This window comes from Galleria mellonella, unplaced genomic scaffold (genome assembly GCF_026898425.1).
Source record: "Galleria mellonella isolate WM207_F2 unplaced genomic scaffold, CSIRO_AGI_GalMel_v1 utg36, whole genome shotgun sequence".
NCBI classification, from domain to species: Eukaryota; Metazoa; Arthropoda; class Insecta; order Lepidoptera; family Pyralidae; genus Galleria; species Galleria mellonella.
In genome coordinates, this window is record NW_026442086.1 from 7,536,240 (window position 1) to 7,557,500 (window position 21,261).

Below are 21,261 nucleotides of genomic sequence, written 5' to 3' on the forward strand. Positions count from 1 at the left end.
TTTTTATTTCCCCTTCCCCCCCCTTAACTATCAAATTGCCCCCCTGTGGTGCGTGGGCTCCACGTTGGGAACACCGATTTAGACAAAATAAAATTGACTTTAGCGGTGCGCGAATCCGAATGATTTTGTTATTCGAATAATTAGTAATTACTAATTTTAAAATTCGATTACTAAATTAGTAATATACTAATTATTATAATCGAATGATTTTACTAATTCAGTTTAAACAACTGATCCTGAATATCCTACAGTCTTTTCCCTAGTTAATTCGCGCATCGTTAATTGACTTTCAAATACGTTGCCTTGCGTAAATGAGGTATGAGAACCCTGGTTCGATTCCCAGATGGGCCAATTTATGAAATATATTTTTCTGAAATGCCTCGGGTCTGGCTGTTCTAGATTGTTCTATATGTTCGCCCCCCGACTCTTCACAACACAGACTACCCTAGATTGAGGTCCAGGTGGTTGGTGTGGTTGTATGACACTTATTTTTATTATCTCCAATTGCTTTAGTTTTTTAGTAGTAAAGATGTTATATTTTGACCATAGTAGTAAAAGCCACCTTATTTGTATATTTGTAGGAAACATAATCCCTTGAAATAGTGTATCCCCTACGATTTGTACGATTTGATACAGATGGTAAATATGTACAGAATGTTTTTTTTTTTTATTTTATTTTTTTTTTTGTAGTATTTTGAACGAAGTGTAAACCATAGATCCTCACAGTTTTTTTTTTTTATTTTAGTTTAAACATCAAATATATATTTTATTGCATGTTATTAAAATGAAATTATACAAAAAGATCTTTATTTAATATTGTATAAATAATTATAAGGCTATAGACGAACTAAAGTGACAATAGTGAATTATTAGTTTTTTTTTTTTTATCATAATCATATTTGTGTTATATTTTTAATTGAATGTAAATGTAGTCTTATGAATTGACGACTGTGCATAACATAAATGGAATAATTTTAACTTGTTATTTTTAATTAATAACATAAAAATAAATTTTAAATAACATAATCATGTTTTATCTTTGGAATAATGTTTATAGAAAATTTATAATATATAAAAAATTGTGTGTATTGTGCCCGTTGCTTTGTGACCTAGTCATATTTTAATATTCTAATAAATAATTAAATGTGTACTTATGATTTTATACTTTTAATAATTTTTAATTATTTGAGGCTTTTATTGTATTTTTCTATTGTCTGAATACATATTCCAATTTTATATTTTGTTGTATTTCAGTTTTTTTTTTTTTTTAATATTTACATACAAATAGAAATAAGACGCAAGGTGAATAAAATCATGTATGCCTAAATATTTGTAAGAAAGTAAGAATTATTTTTATTAAACTTAGATTTAAGTATTTATGAATGGTCATTTTCTTTTTTCATTATCGTCCATTCGAAACGCAATTTCAGCCAATGTATGTGGCCCAACTTCAGTCACGACAAAACTAGTAGTTTTGATTCAAATACTAAATTGGTGAACCGATTTTGGTAAAAATTCTATGGGACCAAACTGAAAGTACTTATATCCTTTCAGATAAAGTAAGAATTTTCCAAATTCAACAAGTGACAGAGTTTTGAGGTAATAACTAACATAAAAAAATATAACCGAATTGAGAACTTTTCCTTTTTTGAAGTCGGTTAAAATGTATTATTGTAGTTTTGTTTACATTTCCTAATCAAGTAGTACTTTGCAGTTTACTAAAATAAATATATAATGATCCGCCTTATTTATTTACGAATTTTAATGTAATTTTTTTGAGACATGCTATTTACGAATTTCAATGTAATTTTTTTGAAACATTTTTCCCTTTATAATGATTATTATAGCACAGATATAAAGATAGACAATAAAATGATAATTTCCTTAAAAAATCTGTACACTTGATAGGCTTTTTTTTATATTAATTTATATTTTTGACAAAAAAGAATCCTTAAGAAAGAACATTAAATTCACGTTAATATGAGTGTGTCGTTTAATTTCATGGACTACTAGTGAGAAATGCAGGCAATTTCTATTTCTGTAACACCTGTCGTCTTCTTTCTATTTCTATGGTTGTGTATCTGCCCTTATGATCAGAATTTTCTACTTATTTCCTTTAAGTGGGTTCGATTTAGTGGCGCCATTTCTTTTTAAATTTGTCTCTGAAATTAAAATTTCTATTTGATATCACAGCGAGATCTAAGGAGCAATATGAGTTAAATTTCTAATAGGTTTAAGTCTAAATTATCATTAGTTTGTGATGGCCCATAACAGTCAGCATATCAGCCTTCAACAGTCCACAGCTGAACATAAGCCTCAGTTTTGCCAGTAATTGCCACGTTTGGCAGGCGTATTGGCAACCACAATCAAGCTCAATCCCTCGCTCTCCCTTAGTTGGCTACGACACTCACGGGAAAGGAAGGGGTGGCCTATTCTATACCGAGAACATACGGCCAATTAACTATAACAGTAATTTCGCGAAATTATCAATTAAAAAAAAAAAGTATTAGATTAAGAAACAAGTTTAGAAGAATGGCACCTCAAAATCGATCTAAAATTCAGGTTTTGTTTGAATCTATTCGTGTTAAGGGACAGTGTAAACTGACCAACCACAAAGCTTTAAATTCTATAACCATGTTATGTATAATGATATATGGTCATAAATTTCCTAGGAAATGACATATATTTTTAATTTTTTTTTTAACTTGTACAGAATTTTCCAAATACTAGACTTCATGGGATCGGACTTTTGTCTCAATGTTATGCATATTGGGCCTTACGTTGCAAAATACGTACACGTGACAACTATTGTCTTTTTTATGTTTAAGAAATAGTGTTTAAATCTCTATGACGTAACTAAATTCTAGTTACCATAAACAATATAGATATATTTTTTTTAATATCACAAAACACCGATACACAACGCATTAGGCTAAATTCACATCAAATGTCGATCATGATACGTTCTCTGTTTGGTAAAATATCATGTAAAAAACATGTGTAAAAATATTTTACACTAAAATATTTTAGGCTATGCATAAACTTAAGTTTGTCTAGTTATTTTTGTTTGTAAATTATCACAGTATTGTACACAATTCTACCCGCTGTTTTTTTTTTCAGTGGTATTTCGCGACTCACTTTTGGCCACAACAGAATATCAGTGTTTTGCTCTTTTTAGGGCAAAGCAATAAGCTAAGTTGTAGCCATTTTGTATTACTGTGGCACACGCATGAAGAAAAAATAATTTTACTAATTTTATGCATTTTGATTTTTTTTATTTTATTTAGTATATGTATCTTTTTTCACTGTGCATTTGTGTCTGTTGGTGTTTGTGTGCTGTAAGTAATGCAAATAAATTATTTCTTTATCTATCTATCTGTCATTGATGTTTGCATTTCACTTTAGGTTTGTCGGAAGCGAAATCTTGAGGCGTTTAGCATGCTTTGTACTAAAGATGGACAATATATGGCAATATCTATATATTTTCGTTACAATATCTTAATACTGGTCCAATAACGAATATGTTAAAAGTTTGTTATTAAAAATTTGGATAAACAGACTTTTAGCATATTTAAAAATAAATATCCGACCGATATGGGCGATGTCGAAATGGGTGATAACCTTTTTTTCCCACAGTCAACGTCCAGAAGATCCCAATTTATAGATATCTAATTAATATTTATATTACCTATGCTTACTCTGTACGTTTGCTTTTTTTTTTTAGTACGTTTGTTCCGTTGTGGAACAGGCTAAGGTCGGAGACCATGCTGCCTAGTCTTCAGTATGATAATTTGTCTGGAATTGTACGCTTGCTTTCCAGTGTCAAATTTCTTTACGTATTAGTGTGTACATTAAATTATATATGAAATTGCAACCATAATCAATCTTATAAGTGGTTTCACTTAATATGTTACTAAACGGAGAATGAACCGTGCACGACATTATAGCCTTACGGGTGTTTTCATTGCCTTTAACTCTTAAATACCTGAAGTTTCAAATTTGATACCGGGGTTATAAATAGCATTGGGCGTCTACAATCGATTTTTTTTTTTATATTTGGCTGTTTACATGTTACCAAATGTTTTTTCAAAATAAATATAATATATAAAAATATCGTTTTGATTTTTTTATTATTTCTCCCAATTAGTAAACACAGTCAAGGGTACACTTATATTTTTTTTATTTGTTTTAAAAAATCAGGCTTTTAAGGGTTAAAATTAAAAGAGTAAATTGTCGTGTAAAGAGATTGAACTATACTTGTACCATATTGGTCGTTCTGTAAATATTTTTTTGTTTTCACTTATGCACTATCACTGATAGTTTTCTATTAATTATAATTAAATTATTACGTAAGTTAATAGATTAATTGCTATTTATTTTTATCAGTAATGTACTTATTAATTGGAAATATAAATATGTGAGCTTGAAAATTTGTTTTTATTCATATTAATGACAATTTACGGAACAGCCATCGGAGATTAATGGCTATTATATAATAATAAATAATCTTTATTTATTACTCACAAGGAATATTTTACATTGTATGACTATTTAGAATTTTAACTTAAAATTATTATCCTTGTGAAAGTCTGGAGTCTGAACTAGGTCGAAACCTGTATTACAGAGCTCCAGGCTCTCTCCGGAGTTTTACAATACATTACTGAACATCAACATTATTGTGAGGCAAGTATTCTTGGTATTTCTTATATTTCTTGAATGTATGAAGAATGTTTTGAGTGTAGTGTGTGTGCGCGTGCGCGTGTCTCTCTCTTTGTGTGTCTGTATGTATGTGTCTCTCTCTGTGTGTGTGTGTGCGCGAGTGAGAGTGCGCGTGCGCGCGTGTGTGCGAGTAGTATTTATAGTTTTGGATTACGGAAGGTTGTAGAACTTCTGTTCATATTGATTCTAAGAATAGATTTCACTCCATACTTACGTAACAATATTTGACTGGGAACCAACGGAGACTGGCATTATAATGGAGATCCGGCGTAAGCTATTAAAATAATGAGGTCCATATATTTACATATAGAAAATAAAACGACACGCGACAGTTACAATATTTTTATTTCCGACCAAGCGTCATTACAAAAGTGTGACGAGCCCGCGCGGCCGCACGCCGCCGCGCCGCACTATACAAACAAATCAATTTATATATATATATATATATATATATATATATATATATATATATACGTGTATGACTAGGTACTCGAGTACGATGCTTATATTAGAAGACTAGGGAAGAACTGTCGTTTACTGATCATGATTTATATAACAAAATAATATAACACGAGTCACAATACCAGTTAGTTCATACACCTTGCTTTCTAGCGTGGTACTAGTGAAGAATCCCTAAAATCGGTCTAAAAAATAACGCCACATATGAAAAAACAAGTATTTAAGTCTATCAGTATTTATAAAAAGTAAGCTATATATATATATATATATATATATATATATATATATATATATATATATATATATATATATATATATATATACTACAAAGCACAAAGGTACGAGAGGGAGACTTTGTACAAAAGTCGATTGTTTGGGTACCTCTGTCCCATTCGTGTTTCTACCGTGAAACAGTTGTTTGCATGGCTGTGTTTCGGTTTGAAGGGTGGAGTCCTCAAGAATGGTGGGGGGGGGGAGGGGGGGTTTGATACATTAATGTCATAAAGTCAGCAATTGTCAAAGAGGTCATTTGTCATATTCTAAACTCAATAATTAAAATTACATAATTATCAATAAGAGATCGAATTTCTACGTGCCTTATGATTGGAGGTTGTACAATTAATTATTTATTATTAAACACACACATATTTTTGGCACTTTATAACACACAACAAAATCATGACCAGTAAACAATTAGGAGTAAACATAGTGACAGTACAATCTCATTTGTGCGTTTGCCATATTGTTTATCCCGTGCTCTGTCCTTTTCAGACGAGCACAGCGTGAATGAGAGATAAAAATACGGTGGTTATTAACGAGTGTATAGGTACAATAAATTGCGAGAAAGTTCCATACAAAATTAAAATCTATGAGATCATAGAATGTAAATAGAAATGACTAGTACAGACAACAACATATCTTGTAAATCCTTCACTAACTATTAATGCCTATATTAGTACTTCCTAAAGGTGGGATATTTTGGGGGGAAAGGGATTGTTAGGAATGGTGATTGACACCCCTATTGTTAGCAATATACCCTATTAGGTCGACCTCCACGTGGTTCTCCCTGGAAACCATCGTGAACAATTCTTATTGAATTTGTCACGATGGGCTAACTGACTTGCTTCATCCTCACCTATCATCCTTCACTGGTGCTCCGCCGGTGTATACCGATAGCGCTGGTGGGGTTACCATTCCATTATCACCCATTAAAAAAAAAGGTGGGTATTACATAATATCGTGATTATCTTGTCGATGGATCAAAGAGTAGGAAATCCTTTAATCAATCGTCAATGTATCGTAACATATCAATAGAAAAGCCGAATTCGTTATTCGATTTCAAACATCGAATAAGAGATCGTCACCTTAATCACATGTTTGAGGAAATCTAACAAAATTTTGGCGGGAAACTAGCGTCTTTTGGAGTTTATTTTATCCGAACAATTATACTCAAGCATTTATAGTTTATGTACATAAAAGTGTCGTCGTTCAACATTATTTGCGAGTCAGGTTTTAAAACTCTAAATCTTATTCTGTAAGTCAACTGCGTATGCATTTCTCCAAATATACACTCTCTCTTAGACGCACACACTCTGTCTGTCTCTCTCACATAGACTCTATTCCAAATATGAATTGGTGACGTTTAAAATGGAACCTATTTGAAAATGGTTAATTTGAATTTCTTTTTCGAAACAGAGACTACTTGCCAGTCTTACGGGAAGCGCTCTCTTAATTAGACACATATTAGTATAGTTTTAAAATAATCACAATAATCAAGGTGTAATAGAATAGTATAACAATCCGAAACGCAGTGACAGTATTCATAAAACTGAACTCTTTTTCACAGAATATAAACCTATAGACGTACTGGCTGAATTATGAACTAACCTCGTAATCGCATGATCTATTTATTTTCATATTTGAATCTGTATTCTTTAGTGAAACTTGTACAGCTTCTCGAATATTATCACTAGATGATTTCACTCTTTCTGTTACATTATATAGAAGCGAAATTAAAATGATTAGCACCAATTTAAGTAATAGAGAGTTCTACCTGTGAGACTAGACGTTTTTCACAAAGATAATGGTCGAAAATCGAGAAAAAAAATAATTAAATCCGCCATTATTTTTCAAATCAAATTACAATGTGAAAAAAGTTCTGTTATATTTGTAAAACACTCGTTTAAAGGGATGCTAATGATTTTGACACCACCCTGTATATGCGATGTTATGTTTGTACTAGACATAGCCAATGGATATATTATACACAGACTTGTATATTTTCAGTCTGTATACACCAACCGTCAAACTTGCGGCATGATGCGATGGCTTTCTAAACGTTTATCCGGTCATAAGGATCAGTTATCATCTTCATCTCTTATCCCAATTATTATATGGGGTCAATTAAAAAAGAATTTTCCAAATCGGTCTACAAAGCACAAAGGTACGAGAGGGAGACTTTGTACAATAGTCGTTTGCGTGGGCACCTCTGTCCCACTCGTGTTTCTACCGTGACACAGTTATTTGCATGGCTGTGTTTCGATTTCAAGGGATATGGCAGTGAATTTACAGGATACAGAGGAATAACACCCGAATCCTCAGGAATGGCAACGTATGGGGGGTATCATGGACGAAAGAGTACACTCTGATATATCAATGGTACTGCTCATGCCTATAGGGAACTGTTACCACTTTCCAACAGTTGAGCAGCATGTTTGCCATTCTAAGATACATAAAAAAGCGGAATTAAATTAAATCAATTTCAATCGAATTAAGAACTTTTGATTGGATTGTAAGTTGAAAAAGCCATACCAAAATCGTGCCGCTAGTTTATTCTCCCTATAAAATAATCATCCGGCTGTTGTGTACAGGCCACGCTACCCTACACTAGTACGAGTATACACTGGACGACATACTATGTTATGTATACATGCTAAACTAACATTTTATACATATACATAAATGTAATATTATGGGGTTTTTTAAAATTATGCTCCTTTGCAATAAATCCAATACAAAACTATTGATTATATATATCTAAAATATTTTGTTGAATAATGAACACCGTGTTTATTGATATATACAAAATTATAAATTGGAAACATTCGATGCGACCAATGGCATATTACACATACATATACATATCATATATATATATATAGCAATTCAATTACTTATAACATAACAAAAATGTAGAATGTAACATGTGTGTTGCTATATGAAATGTAATGCACTATTGCAATTATTTAATTATCATAAAAAAAATCCTCCTATTGTTATTCGTTGATAAAGTCCTAATTATAATTAAAATAACATTTAATATAATATAAAAACATATATATTATTTATAATAAACAAATGTAACTAACATGATATGGACCATCGTGTTGCCTGTAATAAAAATAAATTAATTATCGTTTTATCCAAGTGTGTTGAACGTAACACGCTATCACAGGACGTGGCGACCTGAGGCGCTTATCTACACTTCAATAGGTCGCATCGAAATTAATTCTATATCTATTTATTAATCAATTATAATAACAAAATGATACAATGATGCTGATTCTGACACCTAATACTGTAAAGAAAAAAAAATTTTAATATTTTTAAAATAAAGCCTTTTGGATTATGGTACAAAGTGACCTAAATAAAAATACTTATTAAAGACTTTTTTGTCTATGATTTTGTATCAAAATCAGCATCATTGCTTACATAATATTCTATCTAAGTCTTTATTACAACAAAAATATCTAAACTTTATATTATGATACAGTCACAAGCAAAATATATTTATATTCCGACCGATATATTTTTTTTTAATACATAAATATTAAAATAGTTGGTAGTTAAAAATTATTGATCGGAACGCAACCCTGGTACCATCACGGTCCACACAACAATGCTCTCAAGATTCACTCGTGAGAATATTCAATGACATTCAATTACTCAAAATTCGGAAGATTTCAGAACGCATTCAATTCCCTGTAGGTACATACAAGTAACACTCACACTTGACTGTCCGATGCGCGTCAATTTGTTAAATAAAAATATGTTATTATAGATTTTAAATAAAAAAAAAAACCTAGTTGTTGGAAACACAAACAGCAAACCAAGTGGAGTTTACGCAGTGAACACAAAAATCAAATTTTAACTTATATGAACATCTCGCGTGTCTTCCACCTCGCTTTTACCCCAGTTGATGAATTAAACGTAAAAATATTAAACACCCGCGCTCCATTCTGCATCCCGCTCACACATAACCATGATGTGGTTATGGAGAAATACAAGGTCATAAGGGTCAAATTTATTGGAACCAATTCTGTCTACAGGTTTCAAATTGTAAGCTTATTACTTATAACATAATACCGGTACCACCACGATCCCAACTTTACACAGCACATTCATCTCATAATTTACAGGCAAAATTTTCAAAATAACATTTCAATTTCTCAAATTTGGAAGATTTCAAAACATCTAGTTGACCATTCTATGCACAACTAAGCATCCAACTCGTCTGAGGCTAATTACCTTGTAATTAATTCGTGATAGACAAAAAAAATTATGTAAAAAGTGATTAGCAATAAATTGTGACTGGAAATGGATTCAAAAACTAAAGTTGCTATATTAATTATTTTAATTTCTGCTTAATCACTGGTTGTTTAACACTGGACTTGTATCTAGCGATAAGACACCAATCAGATCTACATATCAAATGAAATTAATACAAAAAATACAGTTAACACTGGTTATTTTATTATTCTCGTTTTAGTTAGCATTAATATTAATTAGACAATTAGATTACTAATTAAGACTAACTAAAACGAGTATATAGACACGGAATTAAGATTAACTAAACGATCAGTTAGTTAAACATACTATAATTATCATATTTATAGTTATTTTCAAAATCAAAGAAAAAAAAAGGCTATGTTTAATTTTATAATAATTAACGACCAAACCAATCAAATATTGTACGTACATTTGTAAAAATGTAAAAATAATTAAAATTGGTCAGTGTAACATTTGTTTTTTTTTTATTATTTAATAAATATATAAGTTACCAACGAAACGCGCGCTAAGTTACGAATTCCACGATTATTCGTAACATTTTTATGTGTAAATTTGCCTTAAGACTAATGTAACTTGGAGTTACCAAACAAGCGGATGAATACGCAAGTAAGGAGCTAAAATAATTGTACTGACTCTCTACTTAATTTCAAGAAGGATACAATACAATATTGTTTGTTTCGTAACTCCAAAATTCACCAGCGCGGTGGTTTCCAAAGTTATAGGTTTTATGAAAAATATACACAGATTTGTATCCAATTTTAAATTCTAATGTTAGACCTATACGCCTTACCACATAGATGGCTCGCGTCTTCCTTCGTGGGTGTTCATAGCCCCACGCGAGGCGCCTTTAACTTTTAAAACCCTTGCACTAAGAATAATTCGGTGTTCTAAATTTGAAAAAAAATATTTTTTTTCTTCGCCGATTGATATAAAATCCGCACTAAATTGTGCTCGGAATGTTATAAAGTTCGTTGCCGTGCAGGCGAATTTATGATCACATTTCATTAGTGTTCGTGGAGAAAAGTGACTGACCGTGTACGCGCCCCCTATATGATGAATTCTTGAGGCGCCGGCGGCGGAGCTGGTAGCTAGCTGAGCGCACTGTACGCAGGTGGCGGAGGTGATTCACGCGCCGGCATCAGCACCTTGGATAAAAAGATATAGGTTGCAAAAAAAAAAAAAAAAAGAAAACAGTACCTTGATTGTTAGAGTGAAAAGATAAACAGGATCATTTATGTACACGCTAATGGCCTATAGTAGTTTAATGGGAGTTAAAAAAACATTCTAATTATGTTTCCGTTTAAAAGCGTTATTTGGTTTAAGTGAACACAATTAGATTTTCTTGTATAATAATAATAATAAATAGATTTATTTTCTCTTCACAATTTATCACAGTGAGATACAATGAGACATGCGAGTAGTATGGACATTACGCGAATGAGTCACAAAATTACCCATATCTAAGTATTAGGTTTTAAATATAAAACAATAAATATATAAACAGTTGAAAATTGTTACAAATGTTTTATAAACGATATCACAGGAATAGTACATTACTGCAGCGGCCAGCAACTGAGCCATTGATGAACGAACGTGCAAATGTGGGCCGAGGCGTAGCCGAGGCACACATACATGAGTCCATCAATGCCTTGTTGTAGCCAAGTCTTGTATAGTACTTTTCTCAAACAATGCGCGGAACTCAAAAGCACAATTTTACTTTTTAAGTTCAATGACGAATAACGAACAATAATAATTTTTCACGTGCCATAATGTTCCTTTGTTTTTTTTTTTTTTTTTTCAATAAACAGCTTTCCATTTGCAAGCCAGATAATTACTATGTAAACTCATATCTGTCCTGTAATTTAAAAATGGAATGACCTTTTACTTCGAAACATGGCTACCAAGGAGGTAACTAATAAAAGGTTTTATTCGAACTGACTTGCAAATAGAAAGCTGTTTATTGAAAAAAAAAAACAAAGGAAAGAAATGGCGTGAATTTACTGGATACAGAGGAATAACACCTGAGTCCTCAGGAGTGGCAACGCACGGGGGGGTATTATGGACGAAACAGTATACTGTTATGTCCACGGTACTGCTCATGTCTATAGGTAACGGTTACCACTTTCCATCAGGTGGGCCGTCAGCTTGTTTGCCATTCTAAGTTGTATAAAAAAAATGTATGGCGAGTACCGCGATGTTGTATGGCGGCGGCGCCTCCCCGCCGGCGCCGGCCGCGCCGGGCCGCTCCGCCGCCGCGCGCTCGGGCGCCAGCAGCTCGCCAGCGAGATGTCATCCGACGGCTCCGACGGTGGCCGCTGCAAAAATATATTTTACTCATGTATTCTGAACATTACTTTTGCTTATACACGTCACTATGTACATACTTTTATATTTTTTATCTCATTTTATAAAATATTAAATCTACTTCGAATGTCATGAAAAAGTAAAATAAATTAACTATGTACTACTAGCGAAATATTGGTAATTACAATAAAAAAAAAATGTTATCGATTAACTCCTCGAGCGCGCACACACACACATAAACCCTCGAGCGTTTATGCATCATACGCTGCACAGCGACAGCGCACAGCCCACGCCGCACACGCACACGCACTGCACGTGACACACACACACAGACACAGACACAGACACAGACACTACAGCACGCAGTACTGACCGGGCGGTCGCGCTGCGCGGTGGAGGAGACGCGGTCGGGCGGCAGCGCGGGCGGCGGGCGCGCGCGGCACAGCGACAGCGCACAGCCCACGCCGCACACGCACGCCACGGTGGCGCACACCACGCCCACCTCGCCGCCGCCCTCGCGCGCCCGCGCCGCCGCCGCCGCCGCCGCCCACGCGCTCGCGCGCCATCTGCGCCCACACGGGACACTCACACATCCGCTCTATACTCGCATACTTTGCCTTTAGGGGCAAAGGAATTGTTGGTAATAAAGACTAAAAATGCCATTGCTAGCAATATACCCAACCAACTCGGCCTCCTCGCGGTTCCCCCTGAAAACTATCATGGTTAATTCCTGATGAATTCATCATAATAGACTAACTGGCCTGTTTTCATTCTCATCAATGACCCTTCACTGGTGCTCCGCCACTGCATATGGATAGCGCAGGCGAAATTACTATTCCATTTTCACCCATCAAAAAAAAAGTCTCTGTCTTTTATCTCTTTTGGAGAAAATAATGATAAATTCAAATTTGGAACAATTGTCGTGTTCGCGAATGTGGACTAATGTCGGCGCAGTACCACAGAAATGACTATTTCGTTAAATCCGATTGGTGGATAACACTGACCTGACGATCGAAGTAATACTTGGCACCAGCCAGGAAGACAGTAGCCAATGCAAAGGACACCAGCATCCCGAATTTGAGATGCGGGGCCATCATGGGCGAGTGGTGAAGTCCTAAAGCTGCCGTACGTAGTAGGGTGTCGGGTGTAACGCTGCGAGCTGCCGCCAGGCTGGCAATGGTCGGCTGTGGAGGCTCAGGTGGTATCTCCACATAGAGACTTGGCTCTTCGTGCTGACGCCGCGAGGAATGTACCGCAGGCATCGGTGGAGGCCTGGATAATGTAAACAAACATGAATATCAACCATCAATCCAGGCTTACATTGACCACTGATTACATATGGATATGATACAGTGAATATGAAGTAAAAGTATTCAATTTAAAAAAAAGTATTGTGTGATTTACTTGTGCTAGTTTTTTTTCTTTTTTTTTAAATAATCTTAGTAGATACTGCAAGACCTTTTTTTTTAATAATTTTATTGACCTACAGAAAATATGGTACAATAGGCGGACTTAATGCTAGTAGCATTCTCTACCAGTCAACCTTTGGGGTGAACAGTGAATCAAAAACGCGGTACTTCAAACGATTAGGTTTGTTTCATAAATCTGATTTGTGCATTCAGCTCTGAGGCACATAACTGCTTTTTTATGCAACAAACAAGTTGAATGCCCACCTAATGGAAAGTGGTAGCCGTTGCCTGTTTTGGTTATTATACCCTCCATGCGTTGCCATTCCTGAGGTCTTAGGTGTTATTCCTCTGTACTCTGTAAATTCACTGCCATATCCCAACCCTTCAAACTGAAACACAACCATGGAAACACAACTGTTTCACGGTAAAAACACGAATGGAACAGAGGTACCTAAACAAACTATTTTTGTATAAAGTTTTCCTCGGGTATGTACAAAGTCTCCCTCTGATAATTATGTTATGCGAATACACAATACAAACGTACAGTTTTTTTTGTGCTGTTTGACTGCGACCATACGCTTATCTATTTGAGATTCTTGGCACAATATCACAACAGTTCATTAGCTAAATTACTTGGTAAGTAAATAATTCGAGTGCATCACCTGGAGTGCCTGGCGGCGCGGTGCGGCCGGCGCGGCGGGCAGTCGACGGCCGCGAAGCGGTGCACGGGCGCCGCCATGCCCTTGCGGCCCGCGCCGCCCACGCCGCCCGTGCCGCCCGCGCACACGCGGCCTCGCGACCGCCCCACGCCTACGCCACAGACAAAACAAACTACATTCCTGTTATCCCTGGGCCTAGGCATTGGTAGGTTGAAGCTACGTATGTGCCGTTATCAATATACATATTATAAACTATCTGGAATTTTAGTATATTGCAAAGCCATATTATTTAAGGGATGGCTATTTTTTTTTAATGGGTGATAATACAGGTCAGTTAACCGTGACGAATTCAACAAGAATTGTTCACAATGGTTTCCAGGGGGATTGTTAGTAATGCGGACTACCAGTCCCGTTACTAGCAATATAACGTCAGGTCGACCTTAACATGCGTCCTCGTGAAAACCATCGTGCTGAATTCCAGGTGTATTTAATCAAGGTGAGTTAACTGGCTGACAAATTTAATTGCTCTACCTTTATGCAAAATCTACTGTATCAAATTAAATGTGATTTTCAGAGTTACTCTTAAGTTGCTGGATTAAAATCTGGTCACACGTATAAAATCGCGGGCAAATGTTAATAAATTTAATAAAACCGTAATTGAAGCAGAATAATGGTCACAACTCGGAAAAAAATACATACCAGCAGAAAGTGAGGAAGGTACACGGTGACGACCGCTATAGGCGCACTGGCTGCGTTTATCTATCCAGAAATGCATCGGAACTTGTACACTGAGCCGTCACTTTTGAATTAGCTGCCAGCGATATGTACCGCTATTATGCCCAACGTCTGTTTAAAACCATTGGCATATAATCACCTCTGTAGATAAAATAATTTATGAAGGGTCGATTGATTATATTAATTCGTTTTTAATATTTTATTAGAATTAAAACAAAAAAAAATTGTGAACACAATTATTTAAAGTTGAATTTAATTTGAAATATTGAAAAAATACCTTTAGAAGTAGAAATGTGTGTGTGTGTCTATATTTACATATTTATATTAGAATAATTACATAAACAGTAATAATTAATTAAAAAAAATATTTTCACTATATACCGCAAAATAATAAGCACAGCTTAATTTGGACACATTTATACAATTATATTATATAAATATTTTTACAGTTTATATTATTTATTTACTGTATATTTAAAAAGAACTAATTATTTTAGAATTCTACAAGAAAATATATTTCTATAAGATAGTTGACAGCCATTTGTGGGCGGGGTGTGATGCGCGCGAAGAACAAATCGGCGCAAATCAAAACAGTCAGTAATGCCAACTATAAAATTTGGCGAAAAATCAATACATACTTTTTTAATGTTGAAGGCAATGCATACTATTCAGAAAAACTCAAGTATCATTCAGAGTTATATAAATGTAAGTATATTTTACTTAAATACATTTATCTTGTCGACATAATATGTGTATTCATATTTAAAATCATACCATCTCTTACTACAAGAAGCAAATAATATTTTGAAATGTTTCCAATTGTTTAAAACTTGCCGCTGTTGAGAGATTGCTAGTATTTCCGGAAAGTTCGGCAACTGTCGCAACCATTCGATGTCGTTGCTTACTTCAGTTTTGTTTTGTTCAGTACTTCAGTTAAATTCTTATATATAATAATTGTATATATTTCCTAAATTAACTAACTTTATCTCTAAAAGATGCATTATCAGACTATTTATGATATAAGTATATTTATAAGCTTATAAATATAAATGAAGTATAATAAAATAAATTCTTTTTTTAAGAATTAGACATTAGTTTGTTTTTGAACGAATTCGACCGTGAAAGCTATATAAACGAACACTGTTAACTTCAGTTAGTTATTTTTCTATATATTTTCTATATACATTTTTTTGTTGTTTAGTGATATATTTAATAATAATTTTCGGTGCGGCTGCTGTCAATTTTGTGATCAATGCGTTTATTATAATAGTAAAAAAAATTAATAAGTGCCAAAATGTTTATTATACCTCCTGGACCAAAACAAAACGGAGGATCAGCACGCCACGCAAAACCTTATTGTGAATGTTGGAGCAAGCGCGGTCCTATGACATGGAAACATTTAAACGTATGCTCCTGTGGGGAAGACAATGATGGTGCGTACAAAGTATTACTTGATAACACCATTTACCAATTAAAGACATTTTAAACGATATCATTCCTTTGACATAGATGATAAAGTTCAATGACATTTCCGTTGTAACAGCTGATCAATGATTAAAAATTTGTTTATAAACAATTACAGGTTACAATTTTTATGAATAGTCATATAGGAGTCACAGAGTTAAAAACTAAGCAAAAAAAAAAATGTACACAATATATAGAATAACTAAATTTATATTATTAAATAAGTACATATTTAAATTATATGTAACAGTAGTTTATGTTTTATAGTAAGAAACGTCTCTGAAAATATCTCTAAATAAGTATATTATTATTATATTTGTATTTTTTCTAAACATTGTAATGTATTATAAATGTGGAAGTGAGTTTATTACCTCTTAGTGTCTTAATGGCTTATCCCATCCTTATAAAATTTAGTTTACATATACTATATGAAATAGAGATATATTTTTTAATAAACAGGGATAAAGTCATATGTAAAAGGTAGTGTAGAATACCAATAAGGAATTCTGATATGTAAATAAATAAATTTATTTAGGCAATGAGCATTTTTAAATTGGCTGTGGTCAGAATGTTACAGTACAGTACAACATGCACCCAAATGTTTGTTGCCTATTCCTCATAATACTGGACAGATTGAGGATCAGGCATTTGGTGTGATTGTGTGGCACTTGTTAATAATTAATCAGTGTATTCTTTATTGGGCATATTGTGGTAATTACAAGTTGATAGGTAGGTAATATGTACAAAACAGTTTACCCGCTACAGGCCATACAATATTAAAATTATAAAAAAATACAATACATAGTTTCATTACAAATAATCAAAATAAATTAGATAGATAGATAGATAATTTATTTGCATTACTTACAGCACACAAATTACAACATTTACAGATATACATAAAAAGCGAGATAACATTATATCTGTATATAACATTAATTTATTAATTTATGATTAAAAAAAATACATAAAGCTAAATACAATTTTTCTTTTATGCGTGTGCCATAACAATACAAAATGGTCACAACTACAATTAACAATTACAATAAACTATTTTAATGTCCTTTTTCTATGATTTGTTATTAGAATATTCTTTCAAATTATAAAAACATTTCTCAATAAGCCACTCTTTTAATAATAATATTAAAATAAATATGCTTATATCGTATATCCCTAATGGTTGGTTTTCCAATTCCAATGGGTGATAATGAAATTCTAACCCTGCTGTGGTTACAGTATATTCTTTATTTAAATTAACTTTAATTCAAAAGGTATTGAAATGGAAAAATAAACATAATAGTGTACAAAGGCGAGCTTATCTCCAAAAGAGATTTCTTCCAGCAAACCCAATATGAGAAAACTGACAGTTCATTAGTAGTTACAGTCACACATGTGTACCAATGGACTTAAATGTTATAGTTAAAAATAAATAAAATGTCTTTACAATTCAAAAGACTGATAGGTATAAATAAAAATATATATAAGTAAATAAATATAAATAGATAGATATAAATTATATATAATACACGAATATAATAGGTATGTACATCAGCATTGTGATATTATAATACAGGCAAGCATACTATCACTATTTGGACTATTTTAGTTTTTCCGTTATCAGTGTTTACCATTCTGATTAGTTTGTTCTTTTTTATTTTACTCTAGAAAGCCAGTGGAAATGGCAGCAGCCAGATGAGAGAAGCCCGAGTCGAGTTGTGGTCAGCGATGACCAGAAGCAGGTCACCTTCCATCCATTCTACAGCTCGGGCACAGCGGCTGTCAAGGGAGACACACCGTTGTTACACAATCACCATTACTATTGGGAGGTGAAAATGTTGACCGAGACATATGGCACTGATATTGTAAGTATAAAATATAAGTATATATGTATAAAATACTTTATGTAAAATATTGTAATTTTACTAATTAACAAAATTGCAACTAGTCATTATAAATAAGAAATTTATTGAAAAGACCATTATGAAAATTTTATATGGCATGTCTTGATAAGAGAATAGTAGGTGAAATAATATTTTTTAGAATTATTTTGGTTACAAAAGCAAAATTGTATCAAATTGATTTTAACAGTTGTGATAAAAACATTTATACATTTGTTCAATTTGTGATTTGGTCAGGAGTAGAAATGGGTTATTAATTATATATGATCCAATTCTCCCCTCAACAGAATGTTATCATCGTATAATAAAGCCGTAAATGTTGACCGTGATATCGACATCTTTGGTAATTCTTTATTGCAGTTTACTAGGCTTATTAATAATATGGATTGGTAATTGGGTCTTCTCTAATTGTATAATTGTTAGTTAGTATACATTGACGCTTATCTGTGAGAGCTGTATACATCTTTAATTGATGTGTTCACATGGCCTTAAGCTTGGTAGGAAGGAGAGAGATGTTTTCATTCAAGTAAACTTAGATTTAAGCATTTTTAATAATAGTTTTTCACTTTTTACTTACTTATATCATTGTACATTGTCTGCTTAATTGTTGTGAGCATATTGTTGGTGTGTCTTTTATAAATAAATAAATAAATATTATTAATAATCCTTTAATACTATTTATGTAAATTTGACTTTGTCATTATTATTATTCTTATTTAAGTTAATTTCTTTAACTGATACTAATTCATAATTAACAAAGGGAGATATTGTATAAAAGTCCTTTGCTTGAGCACTTCTGTCCCATTTGTGTTTTCACTGTGTTGCAGTTGTGTTGGCATGGCTGTTTGATCGTCGATGGTTAATTTTAAATTATGGGTTTGTTTTATGATTCCTATGCTTTATTTTCCTTAAATTATAAATAAAAAAACAATGTTTTTTTTTAGAATCTTTAATCTAGAATATTTGTCAGAATGGTCTAGTATTTATTACAATTAATAGTTACTGCCTATCCCAATGGAGACAGGCGTGATGTATATGTATGTACGTTATATAATTATATGCAAAATAATAATACCTAGATTGTTTTGTGTACAATTTTCTACACTAATATGTTTTTTGGCAACTTGCCTCCTATTTCAATGTCAAGAATGCTGCCATTTGTAGCTAGAACGAACGAAACAATCGAAACGAATTGAATCATTTCCAAAATCTAACTGCGATTGTTTTTTTTTTAATTGGATGATAATGGAATGGTAACCCCACCTGTGCTAACGGTATACGCTGTTCAGGGCACCAGAGATAGATAATAGGTGAGATTGAAAAGGCGGGTCAGTTAGCCTACCGCGATGAATACACCTGGAATACAGCACGGTGGTTTCCAGGGGGACCACGTGGAGCGTCGACCTGACGAGGTATATTGCTAGCAATAGGACTGGTAGTCCGCATTACTAACACTCCCCCCTCGACCCCCAACTGCGGTTGTTGACCCACCTGCCCTGCGTGGCAACTACTGGCAAACTCCCACTTTATGAGAGAGGCCTTTGTATCAGCAAGATAACAGTCAACAGCTGGTATAATAATAAAAAGCAGTTTTATCATCGTACCATACTCGTCATAATATTTTAAAATAACTAGAAAAATTAGAAATAATTTTAAATTTAGGAGGAATTGTTCGGATTGATACCTGCTGCTGATTTTCACCATCGTACTACCCGCCATAAACTAAAATATCATCCCAACCATCTGGACGTGTGGCGGTACTCCACCGTGCGTTTTTCAAGGCACTTTCTCCCACGCACAACCACTCTTTGGAATCAACTTTTAACAGCAGTATTTCCGAACCGATACGACAACGTAACCTTTAAGAAAAGAGCATATTCCTTTTTAAAAGGCCGGCAGCACACCTGCAATGCCTTTAGTGTTGTGGGTGATCATGGGCGGCGGTAGTCACTTACCACCAGGTGAGCCGTGTGCTCGTTTGCCTCCTGTGTTGTAAAAAAAAACATAAATTCAATCACAACTTTATTATGATGTTTTTAATGTTTTATCGCTAAGTTCGGAAGATAGCAGTTTGTTGAAAAGAATTAGCAAGAAACGTGACAGTTACTATTTTTGAATAATCAGTACCAACCGTTCACGAGTATGACGAATGAGCTAGCCTGGTATCAAAGACTTTGATTTTAGCTAATGGGGTCTAGCAGCGCAAATGCTAGCAGTATACCTTGTCAGGTCGACTTCTACGTGGTTTCCCCTGACTGACCTGTTTTCTTGTGGGGGGGGAACGGATTGTTAATAATGGGATTTAACAGCCCCATTTATATCAATATACCCTATCAGGTCGTCTTTCACACGGTTCCTAACGTACTTCATTCTTGTGGAATCCGTCACGATGGACTAACTGACCTACTTTCGTCCTCACCCATCATCGGTCTCTGGTGCGCCATCATAGGTCTTAACTTCATTTTCACTTTTTAAAAAAATAAAAAAAGACCTGCTTTTTTCTTATTTGTCATCCCTCATTAGCACATTGTCAGCGTATACCGATAGTAATGGCCGTAACTAGCGTAAGGGGGGGGGGGGACGTTGAGGGGCAATGCCCTACCTTAAAAGACCCAATACCCAATTAGACAGATCGCTTTTTCAAAGTCACTTAATTATGGCTTATGCCGTACCAAAAACTTCTTTTGCCCTATCTTAAATATGGGTAACTAAAATATTTTCATGTCATTAAAAAAAAATTGAGTCGTTAGAAATGCCACTGCATGTGGGATACCACGTTTCAGTGTATTTTGGGAAGTCTATAATCTTATTGATACCTAAATTTAATATTTACCAGTTTCAATCAGGTAGGCCGTCAGCTGTTTAAAATGGCCAATTTTAAACCGTATAAATAAACTTGCAGATGGTAGGCCTAGGGACGAACAAAGTGAGCGTGTCCGACTCGCAGTTCGAGTTCACGTCGCTCCTGGGCCAGGACGGCGAGTCGTACGGGCTGTCGTACACGGGCGCGGTGCGGCACAACGCGACCACCGCCCTGGACTCGGC

The 21,261-nt window shown here is 34.0% G+C and overlaps 2 protein-coding genes across 3 annotated transcripts in view; one reads left to right on the top strand and one right to left on the bottom strand.

The window, feature by feature from the left end:
• Positions 1–5,527: 5,527 nt before the first annotated feature.
• On the bottom strand, positions 5,528–15,406 carry LOC113516512 (uncharacterized). Its single transcript, XM_052897515.1, is given in 9 exon segments — positions 5,528–10,892; positions 11,938–11,987; positions 11,990–12,062; positions 12,425–12,565; positions 12,567–12,617; positions 13,056–13,323; positions 14,123–14,270; positions 14,819–14,995; positions 15,132–15,406. Coding segments are annotated over 8 exon segments (864 nt in total). The 5' UTR covers positions 14,895–14,995; positions 15,132–15,406; the 3' UTR covers positions 5,528–10,835.
• Positions 15,407–15,998: 592 nt separating this feature from the next.
• Positions 15,999–21,261, top strand: part of LOC113520718 (SPRY domain-containing SOCS box protein 3-like) — a 20,340-nt gene continuing 15,077 nt past the window's right edge. For both annotated transcript variants that reach the window (XM_052897513.1, XM_052897514.1), the window contains exons 1-3: positions 15,999–16,287; positions 17,984–18,180; positions 21,119–21,261. The exon at positions 21,119–21,261 is cut by the window's right edge and continues 86 nt beyond it. In XM_052897513.1, the coding sequence (XP_052753473.1) occupies positions 16,149–16,287; positions 17,984–18,180; positions 21,119–21,261 (479 nt within the window). In that variant the 5' untranslated portion in view covers positions 15,999–16,148. The remainder of the gene's footprint in view (positions 16,288–17,983; positions 18,181–21,118) is intronic.